The following is a 13,584-nucleotide window of genomic DNA, read 5'->3' as shown; positions in this document are numbered from 1 at the left end:
TTGGCTAAGGTTAGGGAGAAATCACAAGGCTGGAGAGACAGAAGAAACAGCCAGGTATGAGGAAAGGAGTGGGTGGCAGAGGAAGAAAGAGGGGGTTGGGGGGGGGGGGGGGGGGGGGGGGGGGTAGGGGCTGGAGAGACAGAAGGAGTGCTGGCAGAAGCTGGCTGACAATGGATGAATGGATGGCTGGGGAGACAGAAGGCGCTGATTGTATATTCTCCCTGTACTTGCGTGGGTTTCCTCCGGGTACTCCGGGTTTGTTCCAAAAATATACTGGTAGGCTAATTGGCTCCCAACAAAATTAACCCTAGAGTGTCTGTCTGTGTGTGTGCATATGTGTGGTAGGGGATATAGATTATAAGCTCCACTGGGGCAGGGACTGGTGTGAATGTTCAAATATTCTCTGTAAAGCGATGCGGAATCTGTGTGAGCTATATAAGAAACTGTAAATTAATTCATTACAATCACTTATTTATTTTAGTCCATTCTCGTCCTCAAATTGTCTGTTAAGGTCCTAATTTATGTTTGTGTATTTGTAATAAACAATAAAGACGGATGATCGGTCTCCGGTCGTTGCTGATGATGATCATTAAGTTCTTACCACTCTTCTCCCAATTCACTAACATGGGGATTCTATTGAAGATGGGTTGTTGACCGTAGCACGATAACAGATACAATCTGATTGGTGGTTGCCATTGGCAACAACCCATCTTCAGTGGAACTCCCATCTCAGTAAATGTAGCCCAACGTCACTCACATTGTCATTTGAGGGTTATGCCGTGTGTTCGGGTATTGTGGTGCCGTTTATTGTCCCCAGCTTCTGTTCTTTAGTGTTTTATTAATGGTTTAATAGTTTCAAATGAGAGGATTTTATTAGCTCCTGAAATCATCCCGGAGAGATCGTGCGTTCATTGAAGAACTAAGGTTACACAGAGAGGAGGACCACTTGTTGCATTTCCCTCTTTGGTTCAGATTTGTTGTATCAAAAAGACTCCTCTACCGCACTGTATGTATACAAATGAGGAAAGAACAAACAATGTTGCAAAATCTTATAACAGTGTATGGAATGTCTGTGACTGAGAACGGGAGCTCGATACAAGAAGGTCTCGTTTCTGCTGCTCATAAATCTGCTTGTGTGGATTGTTAACACTTTTACAGCTTTATTCTACTGAGACTCACATTGGTAATGCTGGAATAATCGTTTGTTGAAAATCATGCGACCTTTCCCATCGTGTGCAGCCGCCTCCTGCTGCTGAGGAAGCAGGTCCTGTTCCCAACAGCTTCCCTACGTGTGATAATACCTCCAGTACGACTCGAGTTGTCACTCTCACAGACCCAATGTCATATAGTTACCATCTGATAGGCACACACGCATCATTAGACACGTTTACGCTTGCTATGCAATCAGAGTCCTTGTGTAGAATATTTGCAGCAGGTGGAGTCGTCGGCCTGAAAGCGCTCTATTGTCCCTATTGTAGCGGTTTCACAATGAGCAAGTTGTGAGGCTGGACTCCTCCCTCAAAAACCAAAGGTCTTCGTCCAGGTCCGCCCTAAGATTATAAAAAGAAGACTGCACCGCAGTAACGTACGTCGTCATACAAAAGGTTTCCAGTTTCACTTAGAGCGGAGGAGACGAAGCTAGAATGTCCGGCAGAGGCAAAGGTGGTAAGGGGCTCGGGAAAGGAGGCGCCAAGCGCCACAGGAAGGTGCTGAGAGATAACATCCAGGGCATCACCAAGCCTGCCATCCGCCGCCTTGCCCGACGAGGAGGCGTGAAGCGCATCTCCGGACTCATCTACGAGGAGACCCGCGGGGTGCTGAAGGTCTTCCTGGAGAACGTGATCAGGGACGCCGTCACCTACACCGAGCACGCCAAGAGGAAGACCGTGACCGCTATGGACGTGGTCTATGCTCTGAAACGCCAGGGGCGCACTCTCTATGGGTTCGGGGGCTAAACGCTGAGGCGCCTCTGATCCTCTCACCCACATAAAGGTCCTTTTCAGGGCCACCCACCTATTCCTCGTGAGAGCTATATAACATTGAGCTAGCATTACTGCCGCTCGTGGCGGTCCCCTGACTATACGTCGGCGGAAGTAAACGAAGATGAACTTACAAAGAAGTATCATTTCTTTAGGTTACATGTTGCATGCATGTAATTTGTAACAACTCGCACAGGCTGAGAAGATTGTTCTAAATCTGTAACAATGATACGTGCTGCAGCCTAGACTGTAATCCTTTGTTTCTGAGATGCCTCCAAAATATGGTGGACAAGAACTTGTCTTAATCTAATGAATACAAGTTATTATTTTAACAAAATAGACTGCAAGAGACAAATTCTTAAAAATGAACCGGGCTTTCATACAGTTCCGTCTTTGAAGACGCTGAAACCTCGGTGTCCTGGCAGTTGATCTACACTACTTTGTGAAAGTCAATAAAAGAATTAAAAAAAAGACCCATCACATCACATGGCCTCAGGACTGAGATGAACATGTTCATTCGCATTTGGCCCCAGGGACGTAGATTTGACACTGTGCTCTCCATGATTATAACGTACTGCATGATCATTATGACACTACAATACTAAAGACCCGATCAAAGTGAAAAAAAAAAAAAAAAAAAAAATACATGATATAACTATAGATTGAGTCCCGTTGGACTCTATAAGAGCGCTCTATAAAGAACATTATTATTATTATTATAAGGTTCTGCGGCGCCTGTCATTCTAAATTATACATATCTACAGTATCTTTAATAGCTGCAGACTTGGAAGTTAAAAATACAATGGTAAACGTGATGTAACTATATGAATAGGAGATGTAGGAGCAGAAACATATAAACACCGTATCCCGGATCCTTTTAAATTCTTAACGTGCAGAATGTAAAGCAACGTATATGAAGTGGATGGATGACTACAGTAGCTGTCACAAATCCCAGCTAACACTGGTAAACATGATGCATTTATGCTAATGTGCTTGAATTCTATACACCGGCTTCGTATGCCGATTATTTTATCCCAGGATCTGAAACAATCGGCCATGGCTAGAAAAGGCGGGGTTTTTTTGAATGCTTCAAACGGTTGTATTAAACCAATCGATAGAGGAGGCATGCCCACACTGTCCAATCAGCGTGCAACACTGTGTATAAATAGAATAGCAAGGGGGCGACGTTTCTAATACAGTCGGTACTGTAGCTGCACGCATTTTCTTTTGTGATCATGGCCAGGACCAAGCAGACAGCGCGTAAATCCACCGGCGGGAAAGCTCCCCGCAAGCAGTTGGCCACTAAAGCCGCCAGGAAAAGCGCCCCAGCTACCGGCGGCGTGAAAAAGCCTCACCGCTACCGACCAGGGACCGTCGCCCTCCGCGAGATCCGCCGCTACCAGAAATCCACCGAGCTGCTGATCCGCAAGCTGCCCTTCCAGCGCCTGGTGCGTGAGATTGCCCAGGACTTTAAGACCGACCTGCGCTTCCAGAGCTCTGCCGTCATGGCCCTGCAAGAGGCCAGCGAGGCTTACCTGGTGGGGCTCTTCGAGGACACCAACCTGTGCGCTATCCACGCCAAGAGGGTGACCATCATGCCCAAAGACATCCAGCTGGCCCGCAGGATCCGAGGGGAGAGGGCATAGAGATATTCGGCACTCCTATACACGCAACACCACAAAGGCTCTTTTCAGAGCCACCAAATCTTTCTGAACGAGCTGAAGCGTAAAGCACATTGGTGTTTGAGTGGAATGATGTCAATTCCTTTAACGGGGGGACAGACACCCGGGCTCCAAATTGGTACCCACAGCGCATATTCCGCTCCTACCTGGCTTTCACCCTGCTTCTGAACCACCTCCATATGCTTTGCGCAGGGGGACTACTCCTAGTCTTCGCTACGAAAGGTTAGACTAGTAGATCACACGTGTGTAAGAGGTGCATTTCGAGAAGTTTAAAATGGCATTTTCTAGGGAAGTAAAAGCACGTGCGGCTTCCCGGTCCTCCTCACCAGGCACGAAATGTTACTATACGGGCTGAAGCATAAGCTACAAATAAGTGATTTTTGCTTCCTGGAACCTTGTTCTTAACGCCTCGGTTCCTTCCTTTGTTCCCCGCTCCTGCCAGTATGAAGGGCAGATCTCATCTGATTGTGATAGGCAGATGCACAAGCTCCGTCGATGCAGGGAACGGTCAATCACTACCGGCCTTCACCATAAACATGATTACAGAAGGGACGAGGTTTCCTTACATGGATCAAGCTCTCCTGCCCTTCGACTGTTTCCAGAGCTAGCCTCTCCTGTCCCAACAGATTCATGGGGCAGGTTAGCCGGGGCATTTACACCCTCCCTTCCTCCCTCCCGTACAAAGGTCCCGGGTACCACTTCAACCTTTCCCGCTAAATCGGGCTAAGGACTGACATTTAGCCAGTTTATAGAGATGAATCAGCACTTCACAGTCGGGGTGGGTGGCTCTGAAAAGAGCCTTTGGGTCAATAACGGGTAAAACATCTGACGGTCACATCACTTGCTCTTGGCTGGCTTGTGGCTCTCGGTCTTCTTGGGCAGCAACACGGCCTGGATATTGGGCAGTACACCTCCCTGGGCGATGGTCACTCCACCCAGCAACTTGTTGAGCTCTTCGTCGTTGCGCACAGCCAGCTGCAGGTGGCGGGGGATGATGCGGGTCTTCTTGTTGTCGCGGGCAGCGTTACCGGCGAGCTCCAGAATCTCAGCCGTCAGATATTCCAGAACCGCGGCCAGATAGACGGGAGCACCGGCTCCCACACGCTCCGCATAATTTCCCTTTCTCAGCAGACGGTGAACGCGACCAACCGGGAACTGTAGACCGGCACGAGATGAGCGAGTCTTGGCCTTTGCCCGGGTCTTGCCGCCTTGTTTGCCTCTTCCTGACATGCTAAAATGTTCAATGGGCGCGTTTCTTCAAATTCGAAACTGTACTGCGTGCAGACAATGCGCTCTCGATATCGCCCTCCTCTTAAATATACACTCAGGAGGGTCCAGTTCTTGCTGTGTGATTGGTCTGTGCAGGAACCTGATCTGCATTGGTTACTGTGTAACTGGACCAATCTGCAAATGGCGGGCGGGGTTTCGCCGACATCACTCGTAGCCAATAGTGTTACCAGCAGCGAGGACGCCTCGTTTGCATAAGCTGCCTATAAATAGAGCCGATCTGGAGCGGCACAGGACAGATTTTTTCTGCAACGACTCAGAAACGATTATCTGCCAATATGCCTGATCCAGCCAAGTCTGCGCCGGCTCCCAAGAAAGGCTCTAAGAAAGCCGTGACCAAAACCCAGAAGAAAGATGGGAAGAAGCGTAGGAAGACCAGGAAGGAGAGTTATGCCATTTACGTGTACAAGGTGTTGAAGCAGGTGCACCCTGATACCGGCATCTCCTCCAAGGCTATGGGCATCATGAACTCCTTCGTTAATGATATCTTTGAGCGCATTGCTGGGGAAGCTTCCCGCCTGGCTCACTACAACAAGCGCTCCACCATCACCTCCAGGGAGATCCAGACCGCCGTACGCCTGCTGCTGCCTGGAGAGCTGGCCAAGCACGCCGTGTCCGAGGGCACCAAGGCCGTCACCAAGTACACCAGCGCCAAGTAATCTCCCCTTCTTCTCCCACCCACACCAGCACAAAGGCTCTTTTCAGAGCCACCCACCTCCTCTCTAATCGAGCTGTAACTATGATGGTTTTTGCTGTGTCCATGCTCCGACCGATATAACTGACTTGTGACGTACCCTCTAGCTATTGTTAACCCTACTGGGTCACACAAAAAAGTGCCTTTATCTCTACCACTTGCAAAGCTGCATTCTGTATTTCTCTTTCTAGGGGATCTGAATCCAGTTTCAAATGTAGGACCGGTTCATTACGTTGCAGATGTCACTGGCTGCTTAAATACACAAAAGATACATGCGACCCATAGGGTGGCCAATGTACACCGTTGGCAATGGATCGCTGTCTTTTTTTCTGAATGAAGTGTGCAGTACGTCAACGTAGCTCAGTACCCAGTTACTTCTATGACCTCCGGTTCCGTTTCGATGCATTTAATTAAGGGTGAACACGTAATTCCTGCTCAGGCACACTTGGTTCCTACTGTAACACGCACACACTTGATTGAAAGGCGATTACAGTTCAGAGCGCCGCAAAGCTGAAATACGCACCGAGTCCGGGAGCCAGGGAAACGTTACAGTAATGGCTTTAATTTCCCGCCGATATCTGAGCGACTCTCATTGTGTGGGTCCATTGTCATTACCAATTCCCCCACTTTCAAATTAAAAATATACAATGTATCTATATCTATTCCACGTATAATAAAATGAAGGGAAAAAAATAAAATAAAACTAACAACGTTGGGTCATTACGTTTCATCAACACAAATATTCACCACAACGTAGTTGAATGATTTAGTTCTCTTATCAAGCTGATTTTTTACACTGGGTATTAACCAAGAAAAAAAAAAGAAAACAATACCAAGAGAGCAGTTACTATAAATCGAAACATAAAACAATATCTTCTTGTAGCGAACAAAAGGAAAACAATCCAAGGGTTGTGCTTATGAACGAATGGCAAGGCGAGCCATGACTCCGCCTTTAAGTCCAAGTCACCCATCAGGTCCGCTTTCCACTTTATAAAAGCCGCTGACAGGAAAGCTTACTCATTCTTACTGATCGTCACAGATTTTTTGAGAATGTCTGGAAGAGGTAAAGGTGGAAAGGGGCTCGGCAAAGGAGGCGCTAAGCGCCACAGGAAGGTTCTCCGTGACAACATCCAGGGCATCACCAAGCCTGCAATCCGTCGTCTAGCTAGACGAGGGGGTGTTAAGCGTATCTCGGGACTCATCTACGAGGAGACTCGCGGTGTGCTGAAGGTGTTCCTGGAGAATGTGATTCGTGATGCCGTCACCTACACCGAGCACGCCAAGAGGAAGACTGTGACCGCTATGGACGTGGTCTATGCTCTGAAGCGCCAGGGCCGCACTCTCTATGGGTTCGGGGGTTAAATTCTCAGGTGCCTCTCATGCGGTCACCCACACACGCACAAAGGCCCTTTTCAGGGCCACCCATCTTTTCTACGAGAGCGCTGTTACATCCTCCATGTTTAATGTGGCTATTTACCGGGTCCTAATATGAATTCATCACCTAGCAGTGAGGTGGGTGGCGGGTGCAGTGGTTCCTTTTTGGTGTCGGTGATCGTGTAATTAGGTAATCCGCAATATATAGAAAAAGGTTACGTTACAAACCACGCTGTTAGCGACCACTGCACAGAGGCATATACGTTTTCCGGAGAATTGTGTTTTAAAGGGTCACGAGGAATGCAGATTGAAGAACGTTCCAGTCCGCCTTCTTTGCGATTTACTAAGCTCTATATATACTGTATGTACCCTTGCACTCATACGGTTTGCAGCAGTTAAAATACGAGGCAGCGCTAACGAGTTCTATAGTGGTGAATCACACACCTTCCCTGACAGCTCTGCCACAGATTGAGCTTGCCCTTACAGAGGATGTAGGGCATCAGAACCGGCTGGGAGGGTATGGTGCCACAGGTGAATGCCGCCGGTTTACAGCGATTCATTGAAATGCGCACTAAAACGCTATGCGCTATGAAGCGTTTATTGAAGAGAGCTGATACGTAACGGTCTCATTAATCCCACTTCCCAGCACATATGTAGAATTGTAAAGTGACTGAATTTAAGGGGCAAACTAGAACATTCTGGTGTACCTATTGATTACAAACTGAAGGGCGCTGCCATCAGGCCACGCCCTGCGCTCACAGCTCTGTCGAGAGAGGGTGGGTGGCTCTGAAAAGAGCCTTTTGGGGGAGAACAAGGGAGCGAGGATGCGGCGGTTCAGGCATTACTTCTTTGCCGCGGCTTTCTTGGGCTTTGCTGCCTTCTTGGCTGGGCTTTTTGCGGCTTTAGGCTTCGCCGCCTTCTTGGCCGGACTCTTGGCGGCTTTGGGTTTCGCTGCCTTCTTGGCCGGACTCTTGGCGGCCGCCTTCTTCGGCTTCACCGCTTTAGGCTTCTTCGGGCTTTTGGCAGCTGCAGCTGGCTTCTTCACCTTCTTCGGGCTCTTGGCTGCACTCGGAGCTTTCTTGGGCTTCTTCGGGGATTTGGCCACTTTCTTTGCAGCAGGTTTCTTGGGCTTCAGAGACTTCTGGGCAACCTTATTGCTCTCCGCCTGCTTCTTATTGAGCTTGAAGGAGCCGGAAGCGCCGGTGCCTTTTACCTGAGTGAGAGTTCCTTTGGTCACCAAACTTTTTACACCCAGTTTCACGCGGCTGTTGTTCTTCTCCACATCGTAGCCTCCGGCAGCCAGAGCCTTCTTCAGGGCGGCAAGGGAAACTCCACTGCGCTCTTTGGAGGCGGCCACGGTTTTTACGATCAGCTCGGAGACGCTGGGTCCAGAAGACTTGGCGCTCTTCTTGGCTCCTCCCGCAGCTTTCTTCGGCTGCCTCTTCTTCTTGGATGCGCCCTCTGATGGAGGGACAGCGGCGGGTGCAGTCTCTGCCATGTTAACACAGACAAAAGGCACAACAAATAAAAATGCAGTACTACTAGCGCACGAGTCACGACAATCGCGTTCTGGATTCTTATATACACGGCAGGCTGTGCTGTGATTGGCTGCTGGGCGTCCAGTGTCCTGTGCTCTCATTGGCGGGATAAGCAGAAGTGTGAAACCTTTCCCTGTCTGAGTTGCAGGGACAATCAGCTGTTACCTTGTGTTTCCATAGCGCAAAAAAACAGTCATCAATAGCGCATGAGGTGAGCAGCGAGGTGCCTCTTTGCACCACACCCGTACTCCAAGGTCTCCCCTATCCCTGTATGCCCACTGCTAGCCTAGAACCTGCGGACCGGGGCAGGAAAATCGAATTGATACTCACCCACACCAGGCTGGATCTGCCCGGCATGTAACCCGTTTCTCCTTTACTGTGACATTAATATGTCCCACCCGGGCTTCTTCTCTCCTCGCAGCCCTGGAGATAATGAAGGTGAGCTGCGGGACACACGGTGCAGAGCAGTTAGCCTGTTGAAACCATTTAAGCTGATGTGCGAGGTCATGTACACACAGCTGGCTAACACAGGCAGCTTGCATTCCAAGGTAGCCTCTATAAACTCTAGTTTCTATTCCGAGATCAGTATACCTACTAGCACAGTCGATAGCCGAGGACAGCGGGTGCCACATCCACTAAATTGTCTCAAAGAAACCCAAGGAGTTCATCACTCCACTCTGTTTATGCTAGTTATACAGTACGTGTCAGTAAATGGCTATATTCACAAGGTTGTGTTTCTTTCAGACTGCTATGAAACACACCTCCAGCGAAATAGCTTTAGTTTACATTCAGCCAGAGCTCAAATCAGTTCAAAAAAGACTAACGGGTGCAAAAAAACAGTCAAGGGCCAATACTAGGAGTCGGTTGGAAGTGGTTGTTATGCTATTGTAGCACACCACAATGACAGGACCACGGGGCCAGCCTTATAGTATACACTGTAATACTGCTCTTGTTAGTTTAGTTTTTGTCTTGGGCTACTTGGCATAGTAGTCCGGTTTGCATTGCAATCCCTGTCCGCACTCATCTCCGCATTAAGAATTGCGCTAGAATTGCTTTGGGGACTCCTGCCAGGAAACACCGTGGGAATCTAGGCCTAACTTAGTTGTGTGGATTACCTGTACTCTATTTGCGCAGATACTTATTTGCAGTTTCTTATATAAAGCCTTCTGGAGATATGGCCTCCAGAACTGAACACAGTACTCTACATGAGGTCGTACCAATGACCTATACAGTGGGATTATTACTTCTTTCTTTCTACCGCTGGTACCTCTCCCTATGCAACCAAGCATCTGACTTGCCTTCTTCATTGCTTTGTTACATTGCCTACCTGCCTTTAAGTCCCCTGAAATAGTGACACCTAGACCCCTCTCTTCCTCAGTAGTTTCCATTATAGTGCCATTTATACTATATTTAATCTTTGGATTTTTGAGACCCAAGTGCATGATTTTGCATTTTTTTATTTGACATTAAACTATAGTTGCCATGCTCTTGACCTGGGGTAGCCAACCCTAGTCCTCGAGAGCTACCAACAGTGCATGTTTTGCAGGTCTCCTCACAGAATCACAAGTGAGCTAATTAGCTCCATCTGTGTATCTTTTAAAATGTGTCAGTGATTAATGAGTGCAGCTGTGCAGCAGCTAGGTTGTCTGGAAAATGTGCACTGTTGGTAGCTCTCGAGGTCTAGGGTTGGCTACCACTGCTCTTGACCATTCCTCTAATCTGCCTAGATCACCAATCATTTGTTTTACCCTTCCTGGTGTGTCTACCCCGTTGCATACCTTTGTGTCATCTGCAAAAAGGCACATTTTACCCTCAATTCCATGTGCAATATCACCAATACAGATAATAAAAAAGCACTGGTCCATGTACAGATCCCTGGGGTACCCCACTTGTAACCTTTCCCTCCTTTGACTGTACTCCTTTTACTACAACTCTCTGTTTTCTGTCCTAAAAGCATGCTCTTATCCATTTAACTATCTTGAAATCCAATCCCAAGCTTTCAAGGTTATTTAACAGTCTGCGATGTGGGACAGTGTCAAAAGCCTTACTAAAGCCTAGATAACCTACATCTACAGCCCCACCTTGATCTATTACTTTAGTCACCCAGTCAAAGAAGTCAATAAGATGTGTTGGACATGATCTTCCCCCAGTAAACCCATGCTGTTTCGGATCCTGTAAATTGCTGCTTTTGAGATATTCTACAACTCTTTATTTTAAGAGTGCTTCCATAAATTTCACTACTACTGATGTAAGGCTCACTGGTCGATGGTTGCTTACCTCTTCCTTTCTTCCACTTTTGTGCAGTGGGACTACATTCGCTGTTTTCCTGTGCTCTGGGATTACTCCAGTAGCTAGTGACTGGTTGATTAATTCTGTTATTGGTTTTACCAGCTCCACTTTAAGCTCTTTTAGTATCCTTGGATGTATCCCATCTGGCCCCATTGATTTATCCACTTTCAGTTTTGACAGTTCTCTGGGGACTTACATTGTCCCTCTCAAGAAGACATCCACTCTATGGGGTAGGGAGGCCAATCCCGGGATCGGGATCGGCGGGATCCCGGGATTTTGGCCTAAAAAAGGCGGGATTTAAATCCCGGGATTGAGCCTTCCAATACCGGGAATGCGGGATTAGTGCCCGATAGCCACACTGCTGTCTGCCGGTATTTTACTGATAGGAACAGTGTGCTGTAGCGGCATCATGGCGGTGGCCGGGCTGCGCAGCGTGACCCCTGACATCACGTCACGCTGCACAGCCCGGCTGCTGTCATACCGCTATAGCACACTGTTCTGTACTAGGTTGCCTGGCCACACACCTGCCCGCTGAGCAGCTCATCCTCCCTGGCCGCCCGCTGTGCAGCTCGTCCTACCTGGCCGTCCGCTGTGCAGCTCGTCCTACCTGGCCGTCCGCTGTGCAGCTCGTCCTCCCTGGCTGCCCGCTGTGCAGCTCATCCTCCCTGGCCGCCCACTGTGCAGCTCGTCCTACTTGGCCGCCCGCTGTGCAGCTCGTCCTACCTGGCCGCCCGCTGTGCAGCTCGTCCTTCCTGGCCACCCGCTTGCTGGAGATGTTCCTGCTACTGCCTGTCACCACCTCCATGTAAGTGACAGTGCAGTGCAGGCAGGGAGATAGTGGTTTGGGATTATTCTGCCTTTAATTGATTTACGGTGTGGGCAGTTTGGGGGGGATGGGGACAGCTGTGTTTTTTTTTGTATCAGGGAGGCCAATCCCGGGATCCCGGGAATCCTGGGATTGAGCATTTTTCAATCCCGAATCCCGGGATTGAAAAAATGCCCCGGGATTGGCATCCCTACTATGGGGGGAGATTTACTAAGAATACGATATATCATATTCGTATTCTTAATACGAATGAATATGAATGCATACGGCTTTTTCAGCCGTATGCAAATTCCTGTTCCGGAAGGTAATATACAAAGCAGTCAGATACGACTGCTTTGTAAACCTCCGATGGCGTATTCATTTGTATTAGCGGCCATATATATGGCCGCTAATACGAATTCATATGGCCATTCTGCACGGATCAGGCAGATCCGTGCAGGCTGTGCTGTGTAAAAAAAAAAAGTCCAAGCATGCGGAGAATTAAAGGGCACGCTGGCCCTTGTAGTTCAACGGTATTAAAAATAGTCAAATAAACACACACTGACAAACACAAGAAAAATAAAACTTTATTTCATCCAAAGCCCACACATACTGATACTTACCTATCTTGAGCCCGTAAGGTAGGTCCCTGGGTCCGGTGTCCTGGGGGTCCGGTGTCCTGGGGTGCTGGTCTGGGGTTCTGGTCCGGGGGTCCGGTGTCCGACGCAATCCATAGGGGAACCAGAGGAAGTAAACTTACAACTGTCCGGCGAAGATCACGTCCTCTTCAATTCCTGCAGTAGCCTGCCTAAAATCTAACATCTTTGTTTTTGTGTGCGATGAGTCGGTTTCTGTCTTTATTTTGATCCATACTGCTTGATAGTCACTGTATTATTTATTTATTTACAGTTTCTTATATAGCGCAGCAGATTCCGTTGCGCTTTACAATAGTAGACAGTGATAAAACAAATTGGGTAACAACAGACAGACTTGGAGGTAGGAGAGCCCTGCTGCAAGTTTACAATCTATAGGAATATAGGAGGGAAAGAGGCACCAGTAATAGCATAGCAGTCCCACCAAGTTACAAGTCCAGAAGGGAAGAAAATAATACATAAGTGCCTCAGAGGGTTATGCGTGTAGAACTTAAATATGATAGGCTTGCCTGAAGAGGTGAGTTTTCCGGGAACACTTGAAAGTTTGGAGGCTAGCGGAGTTCTTATTGTGCATGGAAGGGCATTCCATAGGATAGGAGCAGCCTGATGAAAGTCCTGTAATAGTGAATGGGAGCTAGTGTTCCGTGCAGAAGAGAGACGCAGATCTTGTGCAAAGCGGAGTATAACTGTATCCTAGGTTTTCACCCACATTTACATCAGATATTCTGTCACCAGAACTTAGACATAGAATTTGATGGCAGGTGAGACATTCTTGGACCTTCTTCATTTTTTCCATACTTACAGTATTCTCAAAACTAATTCTTATTTTATTGTAATTATTATTATTATTATTATAATTTGGTCTATTCCAGGCATGATTAAACTGTATTACCATCTGCCACAATTCATGGGAGGCTATTCAACTTGTCAGCTACTTTTTTTTTGCTGAAACAACTTTTCCTCAAATTTGCCTCTTAATCCATTTCCTTACAGTTTCCTGTCATGTCCTAGGACTAAGAATGTTTCCGTCATTTACCTTGACTGTTTGATTTGCCCCTTTTTTTGTGTGCCGTGTCTAAGGTATTACCTTCTGGAGACATGGGCAACGGATCTTAACATGGCACTCTGTACGGCTCTGTATCAATGACCTTTACTGTGGTAGATACAGTACATTAAAAAGAGAATCCCATTGGATCCTTCCTTTTCCATCTCAGAAGTTCCCATCATAGTGTCGTAAAATAAAAAATAAAAAATTAGAATATGGACACCTTCATTGATTTATT

The 13,584-nt window shown here is 47.7% G+C and overlaps 2 protein-coding genes across 2 annotated transcripts; one reads left to right on the top strand and one right to left on the bottom strand.

The window, feature by feature from the left end:
* The first annotated feature begins 1,643 nt into the window (after positions 1–1,643).
* Positions 1,644–7,004, top strand: LOC146073134 (uncharacterized). The gene is made up of 6 exons (XM_083180316.1): positions 1,644–1,942; positions 2,004–2,022; positions 3,191–3,535; positions 4,544–4,795; positions 5,209–5,424; positions 6,600–7,004. The coding sequence occupies exons 1-6, from the start codon at positions 1,644–1,646 to the stop codon at positions 7,002–7,004; spliced, it is 1,536 nt and encodes a 511-aa protein (XP_083036442.1).
* An 853-nt stretch (positions 7,005–7,857) lies between these two features.
* LOC146072700 (histone H1.01-like) lies at positions 7,858–8,514 on the bottom strand. The gene has a single exon (XM_083179895.1). The coding sequence runs from the start codon at positions 8,512–8,514 to the stop codon at positions 7,858–7,860; it is 657 nt and encodes a 218-aa protein (XP_083036021.1).
* Positions 8,515–13,584: the final 5,070 nt, after the last annotated feature.

Source organism: Crinia signifera, chromosome 4 (genome assembly GCF_055691185.1).
Source record: "Crinia signifera chromosome 4, ASM5569118v1, whole genome shotgun sequence".
Lineage (NCBI taxonomy): Eukaryota > Metazoa > Chordata > Amphibia > Anura > Myobatrachidae > Crinia > Crinia signifera.
This window is presented reverse-complemented; position numbering and strand designations above follow the sequence as displayed.